The following is a 25943-nucleotide window of genomic DNA, read 5'->3' as shown; positions in this document are numbered from 1 at the left end:
ATGGCTAATACGGCTCACCTGATGCGCAGGCAGAGCTCCCGCGACCTGAAGCCTCAGAAGAGCGTGGACAAGCTGGAGATGAAGGAGATGCGAGGCAGACTCGTCGTCGAGAGTCGCATGAGCAACGTCACTGCCAATTACGGGACTACCAACGCCGGCTTCGAGGACTCCAGTCCCAATGCCAAGGTGAACTATTATTGGCCTTAACCACCTGGTAGCCGGACATGTGTCATTCGACTGGCTGATCTGTCGTATTAGTTAAATCATTCTTTTCAGCATGATCCATCATTTGTCAGTGGATTAATTGTTTAGCGAGATAATTAATGGTCGAAAGGCTAATAAACGCAAAGTTTTCATCCTAGAATTGCAAATTTGCAGCTTTCATTGGGCATGAACGTAAATTTTTGGGGGTTTAATTACGCTTTAGTGTAAAGATTGAGTTAAACGTTTGAGTTTAATAGGAAGGCAAGTGAAAAGATATTATTATTATTATAATAAGATCTAGGGGCATTGTATATTTACGAATGATATAGGGATGTGAGCAATTGTCGCTTAATGTTTGCATAAATATTTAATTGGCAAGCATATAGACATCTATGTCGATGAAAATGACGTTGCTTTCGTCCCCCTAAATTAAATCGTTGAATTAAATAATGAAAAGTTTATAAAATAATTTCAGCACAATTTTCAATACAATGATTACAATTAAAAGAAATTTGTTTAGTCGCGAGAATATACATTTGTGCCAAGCCCTCGTCATTTTTAATCCTTTTTTTTTTTTTTTTTTTTAACGCAAAGTCACAAAATAATCGGTCGAAATATAAAATTCATCATATAATAATCGTTGATAATCGTTGAGTCGGTAAAGTACGAACATGTCAATTATTATCTCAAACGCTCGAACGCTCTAACGCTCAAACGCTCAGTGTCGCATTTTCATCGCATGTCATGCAAAGATGAGCGTACGAAGAGATCTATTATTAAAACGCAAATAATGGATTTTCGCGCAAATACCGATGTGATAATCAGCGGATCAACGTTGACGTTAAGGTCCTAAAACGGGGTTGGCTCGCATTTTCCTTATTGATCGCGTCAAGTCGCGGTAGTAACTCGGCCACGTAACTCGCTATTGAAACAACGAGCGAACAAGATGGAAGAATCGCACCGACGGGTGTTACTTGTGCACTTGCGATTAATATGACACGTGAGCTCGCCATCCTCGTTCATCCTTATTATAATAATGCGCGTCATCCCATGGCCCGTCCACTGCATTGCACGCTCACTTAATGCCTAGAATAAGAGTGGTGGGAAGGATCTGGAGCTGGTGGCGACCGGCGGCGGGGGCAGTAAACTTGGCAGCGGGGAAGGCAAGGGAATATTCAAACCGGAGGCCGGGGAGGATGAAAGGGAGAACTGGGACAGTAAGCTGACCTTCCTCCTTGCGACCGTCGGCTACGCGGTTGGACTCGGCAACGTTTGGCGCTTTCCTTATCTCGCTCAGAAGAATGGCGGCGGTAGGTATTCCATTATTAGCTTAGGGAGCAAATTATCGAAACAATTGGTTGGACCAAATGCTGAGATTCGTTTTGGTTTGTGACGGTTGGTGAAGCTGTGCTCGCTACTCGAGCTCGTGGAACATTATTAAATATTATGTCTAATCACGGAAATTCAGGCGCCAATTGCTTTCAATGGCGCTTACGTAATTAAAAGGAAAAAGAAGAGAAAAAAACAAAATTTATAGTTTTAAAATTATTTAATGTTTTTACGAGAGTGGCAATGGCTTGCTGATGAAATCAGCAATATACTCGGCATAATGATTTTTCAGTGAAAGTTTTTCATTTCAGAAATAACGCGGTTTACCGCCTTTTCAAACTAAATTTTGATATTCAATTAGATTCTTAAAGACAATCTGATATTCAAATAGATTATTACCATGCAACAAATTTCTAAAATAATACGGCTGTAATAATTAAATAAAAAATTTATTTCTTTTTTTTTTTTTTTTATTGTATTTTACAGAATAAATGTTAATGTTTGAGGATTTATATTTCCGTAATGCTTAAATTATATTAAATTATTTAAAGCGATTGAGGTATTTAGTTGCATTTGCTTGCATTATATCTGCAAATATAATAAGCTCTACAGTATTAATATTGTTAAACGGTTAAGTTCTATAAATACTACTCACTACTAAATCTTAAGACTATTAAAGTAACGCGCGATGCGCAATATTAAAATAATTAATTTCTTATTAATCAAGTAATCTTGTAAGCCGTATAAAAAAAAAAAAAAATTACTCTAAATATGCAAAATAATATAAATAATCGTTAAAATTAGTAAATAATTACGATAAATCTTCAGAATTTTTAAAACGATAGCTGACTTTATAAGCAATAAACCAGCTTAACAAAGCATAAGTTTCTGAACGAATAATTATTATGTTTATCACGTTACCAAAAGACTTATAAGTAGTATTAATTTCATTTCTCATTAATTTCTACCCTCAAAATAACCAATAATAGATAATAAATATTAAAAAAATACATTATTAACGAATATAAATTTTGACAAATATTTCATAAAACTACCACAATGCGTGCCATGTATTTTTTCATTAATCTTAATGGATAGAATCTATCAAAAAATCCAAATCAGCTGTGTACGATACATAGATATACTTGATTATTAACTCATTATTTATAAATAGTTATTTTAAATTAAAAAAATTTTTTTTTTTGTAATAAGCTTTTATAAAATGAGCTGTGCATATTATTACATACCCGATGTACGTACCCGATATGTACATGATAAATTTCTTATTATAAAACAAATTGAACCTATAATTTATCAGATGAAATTAAATTAAATATATTTCTTATAAAAAGTATTGATTATAATCATGTGAGTGCATTGTTGTTGAATACTTTTGAAAATATATTTTTAAAAATTGTTTGTAATTGGGTTGCTTTCTAATAAATCGCTCTAATCTGTAATAACATATTCATTTAAATATAAGAGATTGAGAGATTATTTTGAGATTTATGTTCTTTATTTTAATTTTTATATTATTATTATTTCAAACTCGATCATATTCTTAAAAACTTTTTTTATTTCGAATGGTTATGCGAAATTTGATTATTATCGTTGAAGAATTTTTGCTAGATGTAGCTATGGGTAATCAAATATTTATTAAACATGCTTAAGCATTTTAACGACAACGAGAGAAATAATACTAATAATAATTAGCGTTGTACAAAAAAAAAAAAAAAAAAAAAAAAAAAAAAAAAAGAATAACAAACAAACAAAATCGTTCACAAAAATCGTCAAAAAAATATTTAAATTATTATGTATCGTTAATAATGCGAACAGTGTATTGACAATTAAAAATTCATCCATCAAATTAACAATATTGTAGATTAAAAGACCAATGGATTGTTGGGATTAATCTTTAAATGACAATTTAAGAGAATGTTTATTACAGTTTATTGGGAAGTTTTCTCGGTGGAACTTGCGCACTCGCTTACATTTATTAGTTATTACAGGCTTAGCGCTGCCAAGATCATTTCTAAATTGATGTGTGTACGATTGACATTGGTGACCTGACCGAGATATACTACCCAATACAGCACAAAATGAGATTTCACTTAGTTAAACCATAGTTTAATCTCCTCGAGTTAACGAATACTTCCTGAATCAATTACTAGTGTAATTAAAATAACAGAAGACGTTTAGTTACGGAATCGAAATAATGTTGACATTATCTTCGATTAATGTAGTTCAAATTCCTAACACTCAATTGCCATAATTTGCTAATTACTATTAAAACATCCAACGGCCTATTATTCACGGATAAAAAATACCCATAAGATTACCATTGTGATATTCTTAATTAAGCTTTTGAAAATGTAAATTCGAGTGATATTTTTGTCTTTCGATTAGTCCTTAGTTCACGATTTTAGCTGTCACCACTAGTATTATAAACAACATATTTGCCCTTTGCGGTTTACATTTTTACATTATCCTATTTGACTCGTTTGGGAGAAATCTTCGATAATTCTTCATGAGAGACGTCTACATTGATAGATCCTAGGATGAAAATACGTCGTTGCAACGATTTTATAAACTTAAATGAAGTAGGGCGAATTTCGACATTTCTTTGATCAATCTTTATGTAAATTTGTAAAAGAGGACAATTTCTTTGTTCTAATTGTTTGGATTCTCCATCTTGTAAGGGGAGGTTATGAGCAGATAAATTGTCTCATTATAATATCGAAACGACCGCAACTTTTGTAATTTCTTTAATCGTGCGACCAACGTATAAACTCGATTTTTTCAAATGGTAATGAGTTTATATGTGTATATATATATATATATATATATATATAATTTATTTCTTCTTGACTTTCTTCTCAGCTCATGACTCATTAAATTAAATTAAATAAATAAAAACTACAATGATAAGGAAATAAGCAATGGAGTAAAAGATTACAAAAAAAATGCACTGGAACTTGCTAAAACGTTACAAGTGGTACGAGCAACAATGATAGAATGCGCAGACTATCGATGGCGACAAATTGCAGAGGGAATACCGGATTAGTCGAATAGCTGGAATCGTAGTACTTCAAAGGATATATTCCAACTTCACCTATCACTATCCTGTTTATCTTATGGAATAACGGCAATAATTGAAATTCGATGACACGATACGTACGCAAAATAGAATGGGGGTCTGGACAAATTTTCAAAAGCCTGTAAAATTGTGAAAAAAAAAATGCAGAGTAAAGGATAAAGTCTCAAGGATAAACTATTTTGTACCTGACCAATACGATTGAGCAATAATATTCGTTTATTGATATATAAATAAATTAGTTAACTGGCATAGAAAAAACATATAGAAAATAGAATGATCGATTTGTATTTTTATTAAATTTAAAACAATAAAATGTGTACGGCACTTTAGTGTAGAAACGTAAAAGCTTATGGTATTTAGGATTTAGGTATATTTGTTCAACAATGAAGAAACACAAATTGAAATGAAAAGTATTATAGCCTGAATTACGTTTAAAATTATGATTCTAATGAAACTCGATAATTATTGTGAGTTATAAGTAATTTGAAAATTTAATCTAATTTTTTAATATATTCTTATACTTTAAAGTATACTTTAAATCAGACGAAAGCTAGCTTTATTCAAAAGAAATATTTTTCAACAAATAGTAGAAAGTTATATTTCACATTGTTATATTAGTTTGCTCTATATTGTTCTAAATTCCATTGTATTCTAAAATTTTATAAATATGTATGAGTTTACGGAACCGCGTAAAAATCAATAAAATCATACTTTATATTCAAACATTACGCGCAATTTATTTATAGGTTATTTGCATATTTTATATATATATATATATATATATATATATATATATGTATATATGTATATATGTATATATGTATATATGTATGTGTATATGCGTATATGCATACATAATGATAATATGTTACTTATGATTTCAGGTGCTTTTCTGATACCATATTTCGTGATGCTTGCGATCGAAGGAATTCCTATATTTTATCTCGAACTCGCTATTGGGCAGAGGTTACGCAAAGGTGCAATTGGCGTTTGGAATCAGGTCACTTTTTCCATTAATAATATGTAAAATAAGAATGAAAATTTTCGCTCGAAACTATTTATGAATATAAATAATAATAATAATAATTTTTAAAAAAAAATAATAAACGAAAAAAATACAAATGCAAACTGGCATTATTATTAAAGAAAGCAAAAAATATCTAAATCTGGTTCATTGAAATTTATAATAATATATATAATTATTATTATTATTATTATTATTATTATTATTGTTATTAGATATAGAATTCATAGGTAGAGAATTTTTCAGAAAAGGTAAGAAAGTCCGTAAGAAGTAATGATTTCATGTATGTAAATGCACTTGCTGCGCCGATCTTTAATATTCTTCGTCTTATTAAAAAAATTGTATAACTTTAGATCTGCTTTTCGTAAGACATTCTAATGAAAACTTCATAAAGTCTCGATATAATTTTCAGCAATGAAGTTTCACTTGAAAGTCTAACGAATCATAGAATCGATACATTTAAAACGAATTCCTAATTCATACGAAAGCCATCTTTACATAATTAATTAAGTTTAATTTCTATCGCTTATTGTCAAATTACAAAACGGTCGGTAATTACAAAAATATAATAAAGGAAATATATAAAATAGATGTTGCAAGTGTAAGTTGAATATGTAAAAGGTCTCGTTATTATTACAATCTTCTCGATTACAAAGCAATGAAACAACTTTACGAAGAAAAAAAAACGAATTGATTGATAATCGTGAAATAAAGAAAGAGTTTTTCTACTTTTCTCTCTCTCTCTCTCTCTCTCTCTCTCCCAAAAAATATCTCGTTCCTTATTGTTTTCTTTTCTTTTCAAGGTCTCTCCGTACATGGCTGGGATTGGTGTAAGCAGCGCTGTTGTATCATTTAACGTGGCTCTCTACTATAATACCATTATCGCCTGGTGCCTATTCTATTTTGTTCAGGTAAATGTCATTTGGCAGCTTTAGGATATAATAATAATAATAATAATAATAATAATAATAATAATAGAGATATAATTGCAAATCCATCGATCGATCGTCATTCATTATCAAATATCTCTTTTATATAATGTATCTTCAGCACGACAGGCCTTACATTGACATTTATTTTTCAATGTTTAGAGTTTTCAGTCCGAGCTACCATGGGCACACTGTCCTAATAAATATTTTCAAAATAATTCTTACACGCCCGAGGCAGAATGTTTGGTAATATTGAATTGCGTTATTTTTAAATTATTTTATCGAGCTTAATTGTCTTGATAACTTTTATGATTAAAAAAGTATTTATGAAATTAATATTTATTATTATTTCTCAATACTTTGAGTCATTAGTTATAAAATACTAATGCTAATATCACTGCTGACCGTAATTTTAATAATTAAGAGAAAATTCAGAAACATCTTTATGGAATAAGAAAACTTATTTTTTAAATTAAAAGTTTCTCGTTTCATTATAGATTTCTGTTTTTCAGAGTTTTTCTTCTTTCGAGCATTCGTATATTATTTACGTTGTTATCTTGTCATTTTATCATAAATCTAAATTGCTAAAGGAAAAAAATTATTTTATTTATAAGGTAATGATGAACATTAATACTATAAAAATAACTTTTTTTTTTTGTTCATCACCTTGTTCACAAATTATTTCAATACATTGATATTAAATGCTACGGCACTTTCAGTTTATTGTTTTGAAAAGTAACTTTTCTCATTGTTGCATTAATATATGTTTATTAACATTACGGAGTACTATGGCATCGATATAATTAAGTTCTTATCAAAATACAATATGCTCGTGTAAAATCGTGGACAAGGATGTTCAATTGTCTGGATCTTGCAGCAAAGTAGTCCAACGCAATATTTCTGGTATCGGACAACTTTAATGGTTTCCAAGGATATAAACACACCGGATGTCTTCAATTGGAAAATCGCGCTGGCGCTGGTCGTCGCGTGGATCCTCGTCTACATGTGCATGATTAAAGGAATCGCCTCATCTGGGAAGGTAAATTTTTTCTCACTAACTTCGGTTATATCATTGGTGATGTTTATCTTGCTAGTTTGGTAACAATTATTGGCAATTGTAAGGATACTTGTGGGAGAACTTTTTGGAAAATAAATTATTCAATGGCTGAGTTAAAAACAAAAAAAAAAAAAAAAGTGCCACTTGAATGGGAATTATTTACTTTAAAAGTTTTAGCTATTTTTACGTTTTAACAGCTCGAGAACAATGAGAGAGAATCACTTTTCCCCATTTTCAGTTTCACCAAACGATTAAATCTTATCGGGATAGTTTTCCTATTACGACGATCCCATCAAAAGGAACAAAAAATATTATTTTTAGCAAAAAATGATTATTGTTACCCTTATAAATGTAAAAGCTCTGCCATTTTCTCTTTTATATATATGTGTGTGCGTGTGCGTGCGTGCGTGTGTGTGTGTGTGTGCGTGCGTGCGTGTGTGTGTGTGTGTGTGTGGGTGTGTGTGTGTGTATACGTATACATTCAATACTTTTGTGTGTTTTAACTTGATTATAAATTTTATTAGTAAATATCATAATTAATAATTTGTCATTTGTGCAGTTATATCTACATTATAATAGATAAGGTATTAAATAATAGATAATGAGATATCTTCTAAATAGATAAATATTTGTGTCCCAATTCTGAAAATATTCTTACTCTCTCGAGTACCTTGAATTATTTGAGACTTACTAAAAGTATCAGCAACTTTACAATTCTAAAAATCTATCAGAATTTTGACTAATACCTTTACTTAAGATATGACTTTGAATTCTAATTTACCTCTGCGTTTGTATTTTATTATATTATATTTATACCTGCATAAAATTCAATTATACACACACGCGCGCACACACATACATATATATATATATATATATATATATTTACATAAACTTTCGTTAAAATAAAAAATATTTTTCTTGCATTATTCTGTTCGAATATTGTTATTGAATTTTTCTTTTTATCGATGAAATAGATTTGTATTTTAAATTGTTAATTGATCGATTGTAGGTTGTATCTGTTTTCATATTCGACTTTGTTTAAAAGTTTATCGTTCCATAAATATTTATTTAAAATCTCGAATTAAATGAATCTGCACTAATGTCCCTCTGAATTACTAAATTCCAATCTTATTTTTCTAATTGCGTGGTTAAAATCGATAAGATATAAAGATAAATATAACAGTCGGATCCTGATAGAATTTTAGAAAATCACTTTATAGAAGAACATATCGATATTTACGAATAAATTATTTATTTTTTAAATAATATTGCATTTTACGAATAAATTATAATAGATCCTTTATGAAACAAACTTTGGTAAAAATACAAAAAAATTTTACTCATCATCTTTCGCTCCGATTAAATATTTATTGAAAAGAAAATTAATACACAATTATGTATATGGCAAATTTGCTATTTGTGTTAACTTTATATTTAACAAACATTGTCAAATAAAACATGAAAATGTATTTACGAATTTTCAATTCAATTTCCCTTATTATACACGCGGAATATTAGTTGTATTATTTTCTTAAATATTTATTATTTATTCTCCTATCGTGTTATTGAGTCTGATTCAAGCTGACTTAGCTGTAAAATATATTTTTCGAGCCTAAACTTACCATTCAACCAAGCGCGAAATGTAACATTGTAAAATATTTGTTATCAACAGGTCGTATACGTCACAGCCACATTTCCCTACCTCGGATCTTTTTCTTCCGGGGCGTAACGTTGCCCGGAATGTCTGACGGCCTGCGCCACCTTTTTACACCAAAGGTAATGATCAGCAATTTATTTGCTGCACGTATTTACCAAACTACGATGCATCCACTCTCTATATATAATACATATATACATATTTATTTATTTATTTATTTATTTATTTATTTTTTTTTTTTTTTTTTTTTTTTTTTTTTTTTTTTGATATTTCAAGTGGTACACACTGACGGATCCGGTGGTTTGGTTGGAGGCCGGCACGCAAATATTTTTCTCCCTCGGATTGGCATTCGGTGGCCTGATCGCCTTCTCATCTTACAACCCCGTTAACAACAATTGCTATCGCGACGCTATCATGGTCAGCCTCACGAACTGCTTCACTTCAATGTTCGCGGGCATTGTCGTTTTCTCCATTATCGGTAGGACATTTACCTTCATCTCTCCTCTCGTTGTTTTGATAATAAATGTTTATTTATCCGGTTTAAAGCGCGACAATTTTTTCATCTGTAACATCGGGCTAGTGGTAACGCAGAGATATATCAACTCGCGATTTTAATTTTGCATTCTTTATTGAAGGAGGGAGGAGCTCGAAGGTGAGAGGCGAGCGTTTGTATAATTTTTATTCTAATCAATTTACTTGTCTCGGCACAAACCCATGCTAATTTCCTTTTCGTATACGAATATCAGTGAACGCGCTTTTCTTTCAGAAATCTCCATCCTCTTATCGATATCAATAATACATAATATAAGCGTTCGACGTAAACTTACCAATTGCCGTGCGAAAGCACAAGAAGATAAGGTAAAATTGCAAAATCACGTTTACTATAGCAACTTGAATCGTTGAGATTAATGTTTCTGCTTCTTGAAAGTAATTAAATGAATATTGATAGAATGTAATGTCGATAATTTTTTCTATAAAAGGTTTCAAGGCCACGATGGTGTACGAGCATTGCCTCGCCGAGAGAAATGCAACGTTAATTAATATTTTTGGTAGCCCCGGAAAGATCCCGCATAATCTACCAATCAGCGGTTCGCTACTCAATTTCACTAATGCAAACATGAGCCTCGAAAATCTATTTATGCCCGAACTTCCCGAATGCGATTTGCAGAAGGAGCTTGATAATGTGAGTACGGCTTAAATTATGTACGCCAAAGTAACAATATTTCGACATGATTATTGGTGCGTTTAATTAATAAAGATGCACACTTTGCCCAGGTAATATCAATAGTAGAGTAGTAAGGCAATCAAATTTTACTTTGGATTTAAATTTTATAGCAGAGTGAGAAGACTTGAGTAGTTGCATTTTAGGGATAAAAGATCCTGATAAATATGATTTGTAACTAATTCAGACATCGGATCAGCTAAATATTGCATATATTGTAAAATTTATGAGGTCATAGATAATAGTAATTACTTTTGTTTTAGTTATTGACATGATTTTTATCTTTTGTTGTGGTAATTCACATATTCTTACTGGTAGTACTTTCTTGTTTATATTATATTCTTCAATAAAACATTTGAAGGATTTAATTTAGAATAAAAATTTAAGAATTTATTTATTTCTATAAAAATTTTCTTTATTTGTTTATTATTATTTTCTGATTTATACACTCTTATATTGTTTCTATATGCTATATAAAATATATAAATAATATATAAGTATTTAGCATATAATTTAATAATGTATTTTATAAAAAATACTGTTCATTCAAATCATTGCTACTTTAATTTACGAAAAAAATTTTATTTATTCGTCCTTTGATATCTGAAATAATAATAACATTTTAAATACTTGTAAATACTAATAGTCTCATAAAAAAAAAAAAGTGAATTATGCTAAATTATATAGAAATATTTGATAATTCGAATATTTTTGTCGAAGTGTTTTTGTCGAAGAATTTCTATTCGATAAATTTTAAACGTTAAATTATACATTAAGCCATTGAAACTTGCTGAAGTTATTAGAATATTTATCGGGTTATACTATAAATTTTTAATCAAATAAAATTACATACGTATATATATATATATATATATATATATATATATTATTTTGAAATAAATTATCGATAAATTTTCAAAATAGGATATTAATTAATCATAATTAATTTTAGTGTACGTATGTTTGAAATATTAAGACTCTTTATTTTTGTCCGGAAATTTTCTTTAAACTATTTTGAAGTTTATTTATAATAGAATATTACATTGTTGCGCATAATCGTGGCTTACAATGATTAAACATACTTATATATGAAAAGAATTTTTTAATAAATTAATTGAAACTTACATCTGAGATCGTTGTAAAATCCTCCTTAACACTGTGTTGTAACATTTTCGATAAATAACCATCGTTTGTCTTTAAGAGCACGTCAGGTGAATCGTATTCGACTACTTTTCCGTGATCCATTACCAAAATTTTATCACATTTCATAACTGTATTTAATCGATGGGCGATCGTTATCACTGTACAATTTGCAAATTTCGCTCGAATAATCTTCTGAATTAAAGCATCTGTGTTAATATCCACATTTGCAGTAGCCTCGTCGAGAATTAAAATCTTATTTTTCTTCAATATGGCCCGAGCTAAGCACAAAAGCTGACGTTGCCCGGTACTTAAATTATTTCTATGGAGTACGCAATCCAAGGAATCAAATATTTCATTTAATTCGACATCGCGAATGGCCGACCAAATCAAATCATCGTCATATTCATCCGTGGGATCAAGATTCTTTCTTAATGATAATGAAAACAAAATAGGCTCTTGAGGGAGAATCGATATTTTGTTACGTAAAAGCTTCAAATCGACATTACGCGTGTCTATATTATCGATTAATATTGAGCCTTCAATGTCGGCCAAACGAAAGAGCGCAATCGTTAAAGATGATTTGCCTGCGCCTGTTCGTCCGACTATACCAATCTAAAAATTAATTATCATATATTAATAATGTATTGATTCCCCCGCCCGCCCCTCCCCCCACCCACCTAACCACCCACCCACTCCCGACTTGAAAGATCGGTTAAAACAGCGATATTCTTAAAAAATAATGTTATCACTTGTTTTATAAGTAATATAAGAATAAGCTGATAGTAGTAGTGTGATAATTTTTATTTTTAATATATATTAAATGAAAGGTACTCTTTTACAAGATATTAATTTCACATTACCTTTGCACCTCCTTCTATATTAAACGTTAGATTTTTCAAAATTAATGGACCGTTCGGGGAATATCTTAAGCAAAGACTATCAAATTCGATCTTTCCTTGATTTGGCCAAGCTCTTGGCAATTTGTAATCAATTTCATTACTCGATGAACATTCTTCTTCTAATTCAGTATATTCGAAAAGTCTATGAACGGAAACCATTTGCGTTTCAATATCAGCGGTTAATTTTACTCCTCTCGATAAAATATTACATAGAACAAGCACTTGTGTGATTGCAAGTCCCACGTCAGCACCACTAGTTTGATTTTCTCGAAATACTATGAAACTATAAGTTAAAAGTGTCATAAATATCAAAGTCATCAAATCGAGCCATAAACTGTACGCTATGAGGACATATTGAGAGATCGAAGCAGCGACCGTGTGATTATCCTGGTAATCATCAAATTCTTTACAGATAATCGATTCAGCATGACAAGAGCGAATAGTTAGTACTCCCGCAAAGGAAGAATTAACGTGAGAAAATACTGGACTTTTGGCTAAACAATAATCAATAGATTAATCTATTTTGTAAGGAATATATAGGGATGTAATAAGCGGAATAAGACGAGGAGAATATTAATGCTGCATAAACAAAATTACACCATATCCAAGTAATTAAGATAATTCATAAATTATTCAAAGGCAAAGGAAAAAAAAAAAAAAAAAAAAAAAATATTATATTTTAAAAATAAATTTAGCCACGAATGAAGTATTGGCTATTCCCATAAATTGTTTTAATTACATTATATAAACGATTAAAGCGTTATTATCCACTGCTCCATATTGCGTAATATGAAAAACCATTTGAAAACATAACAATGGTAATTTCAAGAGAATATTAGGCATTTACATGAGATTTGTAATTAAAGAAAAACTACTCTTTTGCTCATTAATAATAATTATATTGGATAAAATGTATATATATATATATATATATATTACCTTGGGCTTCGAGTTTCATAATACTACGAGTTGTTTTAATAGCAATTACTCGACCTTTCCAAAATACGTACACCAGGATAATTACCAGTATAATTAATTTCCAATTAATAATAAGTATTTGTATTACGACACCTAGTACGATGAAGAAAAAATCGATAGTTTCCAACAACATTGCTTGTAATCTTTCATCAACCATGCCTAAATCTTTGGAAAATCTATTTAAAATTCTTCCTAAAAGAGTATTCGCATTAGTGCCATTGAGATGAAAAAAAAAAATAATAATAATAATTTATATATTGAAAACGTAATAGCTAGCGACGTACCGGAATTATTCGTTTGAAAAAAATGTATCGTCGCTCTCAAAAGACTAGATGCCATCTTGTTGTGAATGTTTTCATTGGAATTTTTACAAACGGTCGTGTACAGTGCCATCTTAACTATAGATATAATAAAGGCTCCAACCATTAAACTGGACAATATGTAAATGGCCGTGTAAGTGTCAAGTTGCTTAGACACACTTGAATTACCGTATTGTACAAAGTGCGAATAATTTCGATTAATATCTTGCATTCTAGTCCTAAAGAAACATATTTTTTTTTTTTTTTTTTTTTTTTTTTTTTTTTTGTTAATAATTTATCGATGAAGCTTATTGGTGAAAATTATATCCTTGTAAATGTTTTACCAATATCCAATAAAGTAATCCGAACTGCTGGACAAAAATTGAACAATTAGAAAAGCAAGCAATGTTGCGAGGGGAGCAATGCACGAACCACCAGCTGCAAAATACTTCCAATACACTGAATTCCCGTGTATTACTTCTAATTTACTCTCCTTCGACTCATCTATTTTCTTTCCTTTTCCTATAATATTATCCGGACCTATTAGCTTTTCCGTCGCTTCCACATCCTTCTCCTTATCTTTATCGGTGAGATCATTATCGTAACGTGATTCATACGATAAAATGGACTTATCGAAATTTTCCTTATTGTCAGGAAAGTCGCTTACTTTGTTATCGTTGACATTTAAATATTGAACTAGTTCGTCGACTTCTTGAAAGCTAGTAAAGTTACCTTGAAATTTTATTTGTCCCTGTTAATAGCCAAATTCGTTATGAAAATATAATGTACAATTAATTTTGTTATTTTAAAGTTTTTCGAAAAGTCTCACATCGGCGATAAAAATTATCTCATCGGCTTCTTTTAAATATTCCAGTTGATGTGTTACAAGAATGCGAGTTTTATCTTTTAAAATACCATTGATACAATTTTTAAACAAATGCTTACTAACTCGACTATCGACTGCGGAAAAAGGATCGTCCAATAAATAAATATCAGCATTCCTGTAAACTGCTCTATGAAAACAGAATTTACATACAATTTATAAATTTACACTAAATAATTCAAAAAAAAAAAATTCCATTACTTTTGAATATATTTGGCCTACTATTATGATATTATAATCTTATTTCTTAAAAAATAAAAAATACATATAAATATTTGATAATCCTTTCATTTTAATTATCATAAAAGAATTGCTTATAATTTTGAAAAAATAATATTTATTAAAAAATTTTAAAAATACGATCTATTGAAATAAATAAATTTTTACGTATAATTCATAATGGTTTCACGATTGTTTTACTGCCCAAAGAGCTAAAAATAATTTATTTAAGTTAATTTATAATAATTAATTCTTGCTAAAGTTAATTTTTACATTACATATATATATATATATATATATATATATATATATTCTTTATAGATTTTTTTTCTGCAGATCTTAATAGATAAGACATACTTATGACAAATAAGAAATAGGATTACTGCGAGAGGTAATTTACATAATTAATCATCATTAATAACCTCTGTGTTAAATAATTGGATAGTTTACCTGGCCAAATTAACTCTTGCACACTGACCTCCGCTTAAAGTAATACCGCTTTCTCCAATCAGAGTTTTATCGCCATCGGGAAAGTGTTGAAAGTCCTCGGACAAAGCACACGCTTTGATGACTTGTTTGTACCTTTTTACGTCGTAGGCTCTACCAAAAATAATATTACTTCTTATTGTGCCTCGAAAAAGCCAGGGATCTTGACTAGCATACGATATGTTGCCATTAAGAAGGATTTGACCTTTGAGTGGGATATATTCCTTCAAAATTAATTTTAAAAGAGAAGTCTGAAAAGGAACGATATACTTAAGGTTCGATTATTGTTTTGTTTTCTTGCTAGAGACATATAAGCTGTTTTATCAAAATTCTAACATACATAATGCTTATAAACTAACAATTGTTTTATTATAATAACAAAAACAAAAATAAAAACAAAAAAAAAAAACAAAAAAAAAAACAAAAAAAAAACAAAAAAAGAAAACAAAAAAAAAACAAACAAAACTAAAATCTCCGTTTAGCTAATATTTGCTAATTACCTTTCCTGCAGCAACTGGACCTACAATAGCATATAATAAGTTTCGCTTTATATTAATATTGATATTGTTTAAAAAATTATGCTCCGATCTCTCTGTAGATGATACTGTTACTCCTATTAATGATATTATCGTCTCTTCGTTATTAGATTTCAAAATATTGGTATTAGACATTTGCTCCTCCAGAAGTAAGAATTCCTGCGCGAGAAGAATTTTTTTAGTGTATAAATAATATATCTTGTACTTTTTTAAGCTATTAATTTCTCATAGCTGTACGACAATAATTAATTAGCAGTATATAGCAATTTATGATTAAATGGAAGTTTATGACGTGCCAAGTCAGTGATATTCCTTACCTGAATTCGCCTGATCGAGGCAATTGCCTCGGACAACAAATTAACAGCTCGTAAAAAACAAAAGCCCATCAGATGCAAAATATTGAAATATTGGACCAAAGTGAAGATCGTGTGAGCTGATATACTGTTACCTTGAAGTACATAAATCATAACTGTGATTAAGAATGGTGTACGTTGAGCAAATGCTGTTAAAGCCCAAAGTATGCTTTTTAAATAAGCAGCTCTTGATATTATGCCAATTTCGTGCCTGTATTTTGTAAAAACGTAAAATGTATCACATTTAAAACGCCTAAGCTTTTGCCGTTGGCTTATAAAAAATATAAAAATATAATAATAAAAATTTAAATATGCATTTTTTTTTTTTTTTAATACAAAATTCATATGTATATATATATAACAACTATTCTTTCTTAATAAATTTTGATAGAAACCTTCTGGCGAAAAACATTAATTGCTCGAACGGTTTCTCCCATGTATACATTTTTATCACGCGAATTCCTTGGATAATTTCACGCGTCAGTTGTAATCTTCCATCTGTTTTCATGGAAATTTTTCTACGGAAGAGAGCAATCATTCTTCCACTAAATACTGAAATCGAGCCTCTTAATTATTGGACATTAAGCGTTTAAAATACAAAATTACAATTTATATTTACCTTGAATTGGAATTGTTTGTAGTATTAAACTAAGGACACCAGCTATTGATGCAATGCCAACGATTTGCCAAATTATGTAGGTAATTAAAATTGTTTGCATTGGCATAATCCATAAAGCGTGTATAAATATAAAGGAAATTTCCAGTTTGTCAACGTCATTCGATAGCAAAGTGATTATTCTCCCTTCATTGATGAATTTAGAAGAGTGAGGCAGTTTTAGAATCTGTTATTGATCTTTCATTAATTAAAATTCTAAGTTCTTTTTTTAAAGCTAATAAAGCTTGTAAAATTTATTATCATAAATTCATCGGTCATTATAAATAATCAATTAATTCACAAGCTTATTTGGACAAAATATTATGACGATATAAATGAATAAAAATAGTAGAAAATTTATTAAACAATTGCTAAAGATAGCAATTTCAAATATTATAGAAGACGTTGTTTGCAGATTAGTAGTGAGCACAGAACAGGAGAAGATTCAATAAGATTAATCATGTCATTGTTACCTTTTTGTAAATGAGAGAAGCACAAGCAACTCTGACATTTATACCGACGGTTCGTAATCCAAAAATCAGATGACTGAATAAAATTTGGTCGAAAATGGTTATAAAAAGAAAAGTCGTAGCGTAACCATAAGCCTCCATTGTACTTGATGTCGATCGCTCATCGAAATGCCAAATTAAATAGCTCATTACCTGTGGTTGCATTATTCTAATAATTAAGTTTAAAATAAATATTTCTGTTTTATATTTGGCAACGTTAGGTTGATTAATCTTGTGGATGATGATAAAATCTCTCTCAATATATATATATATATATTTAAAGGACATTTTGTTTGCAACTCATACAGGGGGAAAGTGAAAGAGCGACTTTGCGAAATTTATTATTGTTTATAAAATAATATATATTTAATACTTTGATTTATTTTAATCCGTACGGTATATTTTATCTTCTGCCTAAATATTTATTTATATTTGCATAATAGCTTTACACCGATAAACCATTACGTACTTATGAGATCGCGATATTATATGCCGTAAAATTAAATTAGAATATAAATAAATTTCTCACAAAGTTTATTAATAATAATGATATTACAAATGTTGTTTGCGAAATAATATACTTTAATTTTATTATACGATTATGAGCTCGTAATTCGGTAAACTGTTACAAAATAAACTTAAAGAGTCTTTTTACGATTATTTTTACTTTTATTATATCGAAAAATTGACTTACTTAAATATAAGATATGATACGAAAAAGTGAATAGCATATTTAAAAATATTTTTCTGAAAAGCTTTTCGAATTGCCTTGAATAAACTAGGTTTTATTCTCTTCTTACAAGCTTCATTAAATTCTACTTTCCAAGCTCTATAAGATTGTAAAACATAATTTATAAATACATTCGTCTTTTATATTATCAAGGGTTTGTTTAAATGTTTTTTCATATACTTTTCTAGTTTATCAGCGACAAAATCACTACGATTTTCCGGTAAAATTTCATAAAGATCCTTTATTTCTATATTGTGATTTTCACCATACATAAATATTGGAAAGAGCCAACTGAAATAAATAATTTTATTAGTAATTCTCAATAATTCAATTTTATTGATGAATCATAAAAAATAAATTTTCATTTTATTTGCTGTACAAGTTTGATTTATGATAAATCTAAAAGACTTTGATTTCAATCATACAATTACTCTTACTTTATATCTTGGTTTTTTTTTTTTTTTTTTATTTTGTTTGTTTTTCATTATTGCTATTTTTAATGAATGAAATCGTATATAATACATGTTAATGAAAATTAGATAAACGTTACTAGTGATCGTTTGTTATTTAATAATGATTAAAAATTTGTTAGATTCTGACATTTATTGACGCAATTATATATTATAAGAGTTTGGCTTTCCTTATTCTATAGAAGATAATTTTATTTTATCACTCTAAATTTGTTGATAATATATCATTATTACTTCAAGAAAAATTTATCTGTCTCTTTGTATGAAGGCAAACTTTGATGTTTTGTTTGCCATAAGTTAATAAATTAATTACAGAAGCATCAATAAAAGTCCGTCGTTCGAGTATACGTTTTGAAGATGTGAATATTTATTGATAACACGACTTTTTACTTTGCTCTCTGAATAACAGCATTTACAACTTACAATATCTATTAAATTAATTCTCATTGTTAAATCAGATAATTAAATTATCAATTATTATTGTTTCATTGCCAACGAGTATAACAAATTTCATTATGCAATTTTTTAGTTTACTTTTATTTATTTATTAATTTAATTCACAAATTATATTTTCCAACATAATTTGCAATATATTCTACTAATAACTATAAAAACCTATACACTTACCAATAAAACAATTTACTAAAAAAATTGACCGTTGGCATGGGATTTGGCCTGTAACTCCTCCCAATATTATCCATTTTTTTTTTGTTTTAATAAATTTTAAAAGTCTTAATTTTAGCGAAACAAAAATTAGACTCTCCTCACATAAATATACAATTACATGTCAACAAAACACTCAAATATACTAAGTAAATACGCACTTCCAGTCACTGTCGTGTATAATGCACTGATGATAAACGAATGTTTCCTATTCAAGAAATACGAAGAACCAGATAGAGAAAAAAAGAAATGTAGGGAGGGAGAGAGAGAGAGAGAGAGAGAGAGAGAGAGAGAGAGAGAAAGAGAGAGAGAGAGAGAGTGAGAGAGGGATGGAGGGAGGTGTTTGCTTTTACTCTTGTAATTTCTGTATAATGGTGGCGCCTTTTTTTGTGTAGATTGTAAATCAAACCAAGTTATTTATTTTTATTTTCTATATTAAAATTTACGTAAAATCTGTAATGATTACATTTTTTTTTTTATTATTTTTTTTTTTTTTTCATCAATGAATAGCAAGTATATATATATATATATATATATATATATATATTATATATACACACACACACATTACGGGAATGATTAAAAATATTACAATAATATTTACGTATTTTTTTTTTTTAGAATAAATTGATTTTTCTATTTCCATGAGATTTGATGGATTTGGCTTTTATAGAATATAATAGAGTATAACATATTTATGTAAGAAAAAATTTAAAAAATCTTACATTTGTAGCGTCTAATTAAGTTTATTTATCGAAATTTTAAGCTAATAACAATTTACAGCCTGTTTAGTGAAAATAAAATGAAAATTAATTGATAATTATTAATAAATTACATGTTACTTTTGAGTATTACTACATTATACTTTGTACATTAGTTGAGTAAAAATTAATTTTACATGTATAGAAGTGCGTGAAATAACTCTTTACTGAAAAATTTTGCAATGTTATATGAAAATTAATAGTAATTAGCCATAATACGGATTCGCATTACTTACTATCGATACCATGTCATTTACGATTCTATATAGTTAATTAAATATAAATATATATATATATATATATATATATATATATAAGTAACTTAAATAAGACACACTTAAATTTTCTAAATAAATCATTTAATAGGACAAATGAAATAATTCTCATATATCTAACGAATATTTGATGACTGCGAGTTAATTTAATAATCTGAATTGAATCGATTGATTAATTGTAATTGATTGAGCAATGAAATTAATTTATATTTAAATGGATAGAATTATGATCAATTAAATAAAAAATATTTATTGCAGTTTAAGATTTCCGAAAGTATCTTGATTTTATTAAAGAAGAAAATTAATAATATTAAGCAAACAAATCGATGATTTTTACATCAGAGCCTAAGTAAAGATTATTAATAATCTTATAAATAATATGAATATTTACGTAGTCAGATTGAAACTAATTGATTTAAGAATTGTAATTTTGTATTATTGAATAAAATGTTTTAACGTCCGCATAATTTGTATACAAATGGATTTTTCTAATAATGCTTATTTACATAAGCATAATTATCTATTTCCACTACTTATCGAGCTATTATATAAATGTTTAATTGCTAACAATTGTAAATTATATTTTTTGCAAAATTTCACAATTGACTGCCAATGAAGTTGTAATTGCTTAATAACAAACTTTAAGTCAACGAAATATTGATGTTTGAGAATTAAGTAGCGTATCTTGAGTCACTTGTAGATAAAAATCTATTATAATACATACTCGATAGTAAAAATCTGATAAGAATTTTAAAAAAGTATTGTGTACATTAAAATTGAATTTTTAAGATATCTTATCGTGACGATACACATCAACAACTCGTAATGTAATGTCAAATACTATGCTTACATAATAACTTTGATTAATTAGGTTTTATTATATAAAATAAAAATTCGGGCATGAAATACGAGGTTAAGCAATTGTCTTAAAATCGAACGGTTATTTTTGAATTTTAAGCTTTTCGTATAAATGCGTTGGTCACACTATCGTCGCGATTTTTGTGTTACATTAGATAGTTTTGAAGTCTCGTAATCTTAATGGGAATACAAGAACCAATGAGGCATAATGTGATTATCGACTTTTCTTAGCTTTTTAATTCGAATTAACCAACGTATAAATAAACGAATAAGAGCGCTAGATTGACAAGTTTCAATTACCATGAAAATTTTTTTGAGACGGGCCGTTAAAGAAGCATGTGGCCGATGACAGTGCACAGTCTTATTGTAAGTTCAATGTCCATTCAGCGAAGCTATAAATGCAACATCAATTGAATTATATCTTTTTAAACTTAAGCTCGTTACAATGAGCGCCAGTTGATTTTCTTTTGAGAATTATAAAACAACTATGCACTCCGTCAATGTTTAAATTGTTCAAATTCTATTTTGCTTTTTATAAAGTTTTTATATATATATATATATATATATATATATTCTATATAAATTGACTGCTAGTGTATGGAATTGTAAGGATGTTAATTTATTGCGAGAGTGGGTGAATAATTGGGAGAAAATAGAAACGAAGAAGAGAATTTATCAAGTGCTGAGATAGAAGAAACTTGGATAAATATTAATACAATTCTTATGATAACCCAATGATTAATACGAGTACTTAATAAAGTGATGTATTAAGAGACTCGTTGTTGCCCTACATTATTGAATTCTTCGATTAATCAATGTTATATAATTTAATGTTAAAGCAATTGCAACTCTTTAGCAATAATACAAGAGAGAGAGGGAGAGAGAGAGAGAGAGACGCAATAGTGTTGGAACTAATAAGAAACTTTGTAGTCGGCGTCGGGTACCGGATTGGCCTTTATAATCTTCACAGAGGCGATCAACCAATTTCCAGGCGCTCAATTTTGGTCGGTACTCTTCTTTCTCATGCTCTTCACGCTGGGAATTGACTCGCAATTTGGTACTCTAGAGGGCGTCGTCACGAGCATCGTTGACATGAAGCTCTTTCCGAACCTCCGTAAGGAGATACTTACCGGTAAGTTTCCTATTCAAATACCATTTGGAGAAAATCGATTAAACGAGCTTTTAATTCCAAGCGCCACATTCGCTCCGTTAAAAGTCACGAATTTGAAATGGAAGATGCGAAAATTGCGAACTCTACGCTCTCTCATCGAGATTACAAGTTTTTTTTCTGTTTTTTTTTCTTCTTTTACTTCTTTTTTGTTTTATATATATATATATATATATATATATCAATAATGCATGCATTTCACTACTTCAATTCGGCTACTCAACATTACTTTGTCATTATTAGATTATTCTTCTTCACTCCGAAGACCTGTAAATTGAACGTACCGATTCTCCTATTTAAAATCAATGTTTTGCAATTTTATTTTATTTTATTTTATTATTTTTTTTTCCTCACTTACCAATTGCTTTACGTATTGTTCATTCGGTTTAGTATAGAGAGAAAAATTTGTAAAGCATTATCATTGAATTTAAAATACATAGTTAACAAAGCTTTGCTATAATATAAGATTTAAAAATATTTCACTTTCTAAATTTGAGCAAATTATTTGCGACTTCCATTTCAATTGAGATTTTAAGGGAACAAATTGTGTATATATTAAAGTCACTAAAAAAAAAAAAAAAAAAAAAAAAAAAAACTATTCCTTTCCTATATTAATAAATGCTTGCAATTAAAAATGAAGTACATTAATTAATTATTAATGAGGTATTTTAATTCATAATGCACATTTAATTTAATTCATCCTAAATTATCAAAGTATACGTATACGTATACATTAACAATTTTCTGATTTTTGTAAAAATAATAAATTCATTCGATATAAATATTAAATTTTGTTATCATTTTTTATAATCTTATCATTCAACTTTTCCTTCTAAATAATCGATTCATTAGGTTACTATGTTGTTAGCACTCATATAACAATAGGTTATTTTATCAATATCAAACAAATAATAATTTCTTAATATACATGTCCGTAATCATATATTATTTTTAAATAAGAGCAAACAATTATTTAACATAGAAAATAAAAATTAGATCTCTTATCTTTATGATACAAATCGACTTGATTCGAAAATCCATTTCACTACTAATTTACTAAATACCATTCGATATATCGTTGTAGACATGTGACAATCAGCGAACTGATTATTATTTAATGATTCACTGTCAACTAATTAAAAAAAAAAAGAAGTAAAAGAAGAAAATAAAAGGAAAAAAAACATAAAAAAAAAAAAAAAGAAAAAAAGAAAGCTTTCCCTTAAAGTCAAATAATATGAATAATATTTATTCCTCCATAAAAGATCCAATAGTAAAATCCTTATCAATTCCAAGTCAAATTGTAATCAATGTATTAAAATAAATTTGTTCTATTTTAGGTGGCATTTGTCTAGTCTGTTGCACTATCTCAATGGCATTTGCTCATGGTGCAGGAAGTTATGTTTTCGTTTTGTTCGATAACTTTAGCGGTAACTTTCCGTTACTCATCATTGCATTTTTTGAATGCATCGGCGTCTCTTATGTCTATGGTATAAAAAGGTAATTGGAACGATAAAATGGGAAAGGTTCGTGTGTGTGTGTGTCTTTTTTTTTTTTTTTTCTTTTTTTTGTAAGATTGCCATTTATGCTTATTTTTATACAGGTTACGCTTATTTTTTATTGTTCAATGTTATGGCGAGGATTATTAGAATGCAAATTTGACGATAATTTATAAAATCAAGTCCCTATTTACTTGGAACATCGGTGGTTCGTTGTTATTTCATGGGGCCTGGTGCAAGGCCGTAAATCCACATATTATTCAAAATCTTTAAAAGTAATTTATAGTCGTTAGTGGAAAAACTTACAATAGCCGAGCATTAAGTTATCGACAAATAATTAAAAATATTGATGCGGTGAAAGCATTACTTGTGAGGATCGTTGAAATCTTTTGGAAATACCAAATAAATGTTTCACGTTGCTTAAAGGGCAATCGATTATCAAAATTTACAATAAAGGATATGATTATTATCGTTATTATCTTGTGAAACACTAATGAAGAAAAAAAAGAAAAAAAGAAAAACAAAGTCAGTGTAGGCGTTATAATTAATGACATATTACAAGTTTTTGAAAATTCGGCACATAGTTGGTCATAGTACGTACAAATATAATTAAGGGAAGAACAAAGGGAAGAAGCAAGGATTTAAGATTTACGACCAATGAATTTACACATTTATTACGACAAATTGTCAAATACATAATATAATTTAAACGTAAAAATATATATATGTCTTAATTGGCTTAGAGGTTAAAACGGCTTACTAAATGATTTTTCGCTCGAGCAATTATCGCAAATAATGTTAATGGACGCGCGTCGTAATATGAAAAAGCCGTAACAACCAACACTTGCCCACATTATCAATATCATCATTAATCAACAATTACATTAGTTTTTATCACGTCTTTGCGCACGTCGAAGTTGATGTTACGATTTAAATCGATAGTCAGCCCACCATTAAAGCTAATGGTGCATTAGGTTCGCCGATGACATCGAGCTAATGACGGGAAACCGTCCCGGCCTCTATTGGCTCATCTGTTGGAAATACTTGAGTCCTCTGGCAATGCTGAGTATCCTCGTGGCATCGTTCGTCGAGATTGTCGTCGAGGGCAGCGGATATCAAGCGTGGGTGGCAAGTAAGGGCGTTACCGAGCGCCAAGAATGGCCGGTCTGGGCCCTCGTCCTCATCTTCATGCTCATACTCGCTTCGATTCTCTGGATTCCTGTTGTGGCCATCTGCAGGTACGTTTTTTCAAATGCACCTCTTTTGTGTCGTAGCTTTTAACGAAAAAGATACGCCGATATTAAATGCACGTATTGCGTTCACTTTGAATTTTGTAAGTATTATTCAGGCACTTATTGTTTAAAAGATGTGATTGCGAAGAGTGAGGCGTATGAGGTGAGGTCAAATAAGAAATTTTGAGTGAAAATAAATATCGAAATTATGCGAAATAATGACGTGATGAATCCATACCGAAGTATCGATAATTGTTGTTATGCAGATTCCAGCAACGGATCGTTAAGATTTTTAAGTTAAGATTTATGTAGTTTATAATGAAAGAATGCTGTCTTTGTATGAATTGTAATTGTCCTCTATGAATTATTTATCCATTAAGAAATTTAATATAAATTCATTGTTTGTTTTTTTTTTTTTTTTTTTTTTTTTTTTTTTTGTAATTTGATTATGCTAAACTGTATACTATATTATACATTTAATCGAAGAGATATCAGGTAACGAAAGAAAGAAAGAAAGAAAAAAAATGAAGAAAAGAAAACGAATTTTCTCATCATCCTTCGCAATAACGACGAAATAACTGAAAACGTTTGCTTCTCAACAGATATTTCAACATTTTAATAATCGACGACAACGAAAAAGCTTGGTTCCCAGCAGCCGACCTTAAGGAATTCCATGGCATAATGCCACACGAGGTCACTGTCGCGGAGACTTTGCTTTTCTGTATTCGTACCGACGGATCCGAGGGTTTATGCTGTCCGACTGGTGGACCCGACGACGATGACGACGAAGATCTAGATCTAACCTAAA

At 29.1% G+C, this 25943-nt stretch overlaps 2 protein-coding genes across 2 annotated transcripts; one reads left to right on the top strand and one right to left on the bottom strand.

Moving 5' to 3' along the window:
- Positions 1 to 25943, top strand: LOC105367839 (sodium-dependent neutral amino acid transporter B(0)AT3). The gene is given in 14 exon segments (XM_011506658.1): positions 1 to 186; positions 1313 to 1514; positions 5515 to 5630; positions 6458 to 6565; positions 6746 to 6829; positions 7461 to 7622; positions 9316 to 9346; positions 9349 to 9419; positions 9577 to 9778; positions 10281 to 10483; positions 22170 to 22371; positions 23745 to 23904; positions 24878 to 25141; positions 25738 to 25943. Coding segments are annotated over 14 exon segments (2196 nt in total). The 3' UTR covers position 25943.
- Positions 7568 to 19383, bottom strand: LOC105367837 (multidrug resistance-associated protein 4-like). Its single transcript, XM_011506657.1, has 16 exons — positions 19310 to 19383; positions 18393 to 18503; positions 18177 to 18311; positions 17447 to 17651; positions 16938 to 17160; positions 16714 to 16870; positions 16283 to 16529; positions 15930 to 16124; positions 15394 to 15680; positions 14671 to 14854; positions 14186 to 14592; positions 13827 to 14080; positions 13504 to 13734; positions 12526 to 13058; positions 11648 to 12277; positions 7568 to 7614 (listed from the first exon to the last, which is right to left on the bottom strand). The coding sequence occupies exons 1-16, from the start codon at positions 19381 to 19383 to the stop codon at positions 7597 to 7599; spliced, it is 3891 nt and encodes a 1296-aa protein (XP_011504959.1). The 3' UTR covers positions 7568 to 7596.

The sequence above is a fragment of the Ceratosolen solmsi genome, unplaced genomic scaffold (genome assembly GCF_000503995.2).
Source record: "Ceratosolen solmsi marchali unplaced genomic scaffold, CerSol_1.0 scaffold6, whole genome shotgun sequence".
In the NCBI taxonomy this organism is placed as follows: Eukaryota; Metazoa; Arthropoda; class Insecta; order Hymenoptera; family Agaonidae; genus Ceratosolen; species Ceratosolen solmsi.
This window is presented reverse-complemented; position numbering and strand designations above follow the sequence as displayed.

Coding starts and splice junctions, on each gene's coding strand:
- LOC105367837 (XM_011506657.1), bottom strand. CDS start 19,383: ATGGATAATATTGGGAGGAGTTACAGGCCAAATCCCATGCCAACGGTC. Junction 14,593..14,670: donor AGATAATTTTTATCGCCGAT/GTGAGACTTTTC, acceptor GGCTATTAACAG/GGACAAATAAAATTTCAAGG. Junction 12,278..12,525: donor ATATAGAAGGAGGTGCAAAG/GTAATGTGAAAT, acceptor ATTAATTTTTAG/ATTGGTATAGTCGGACGAAC.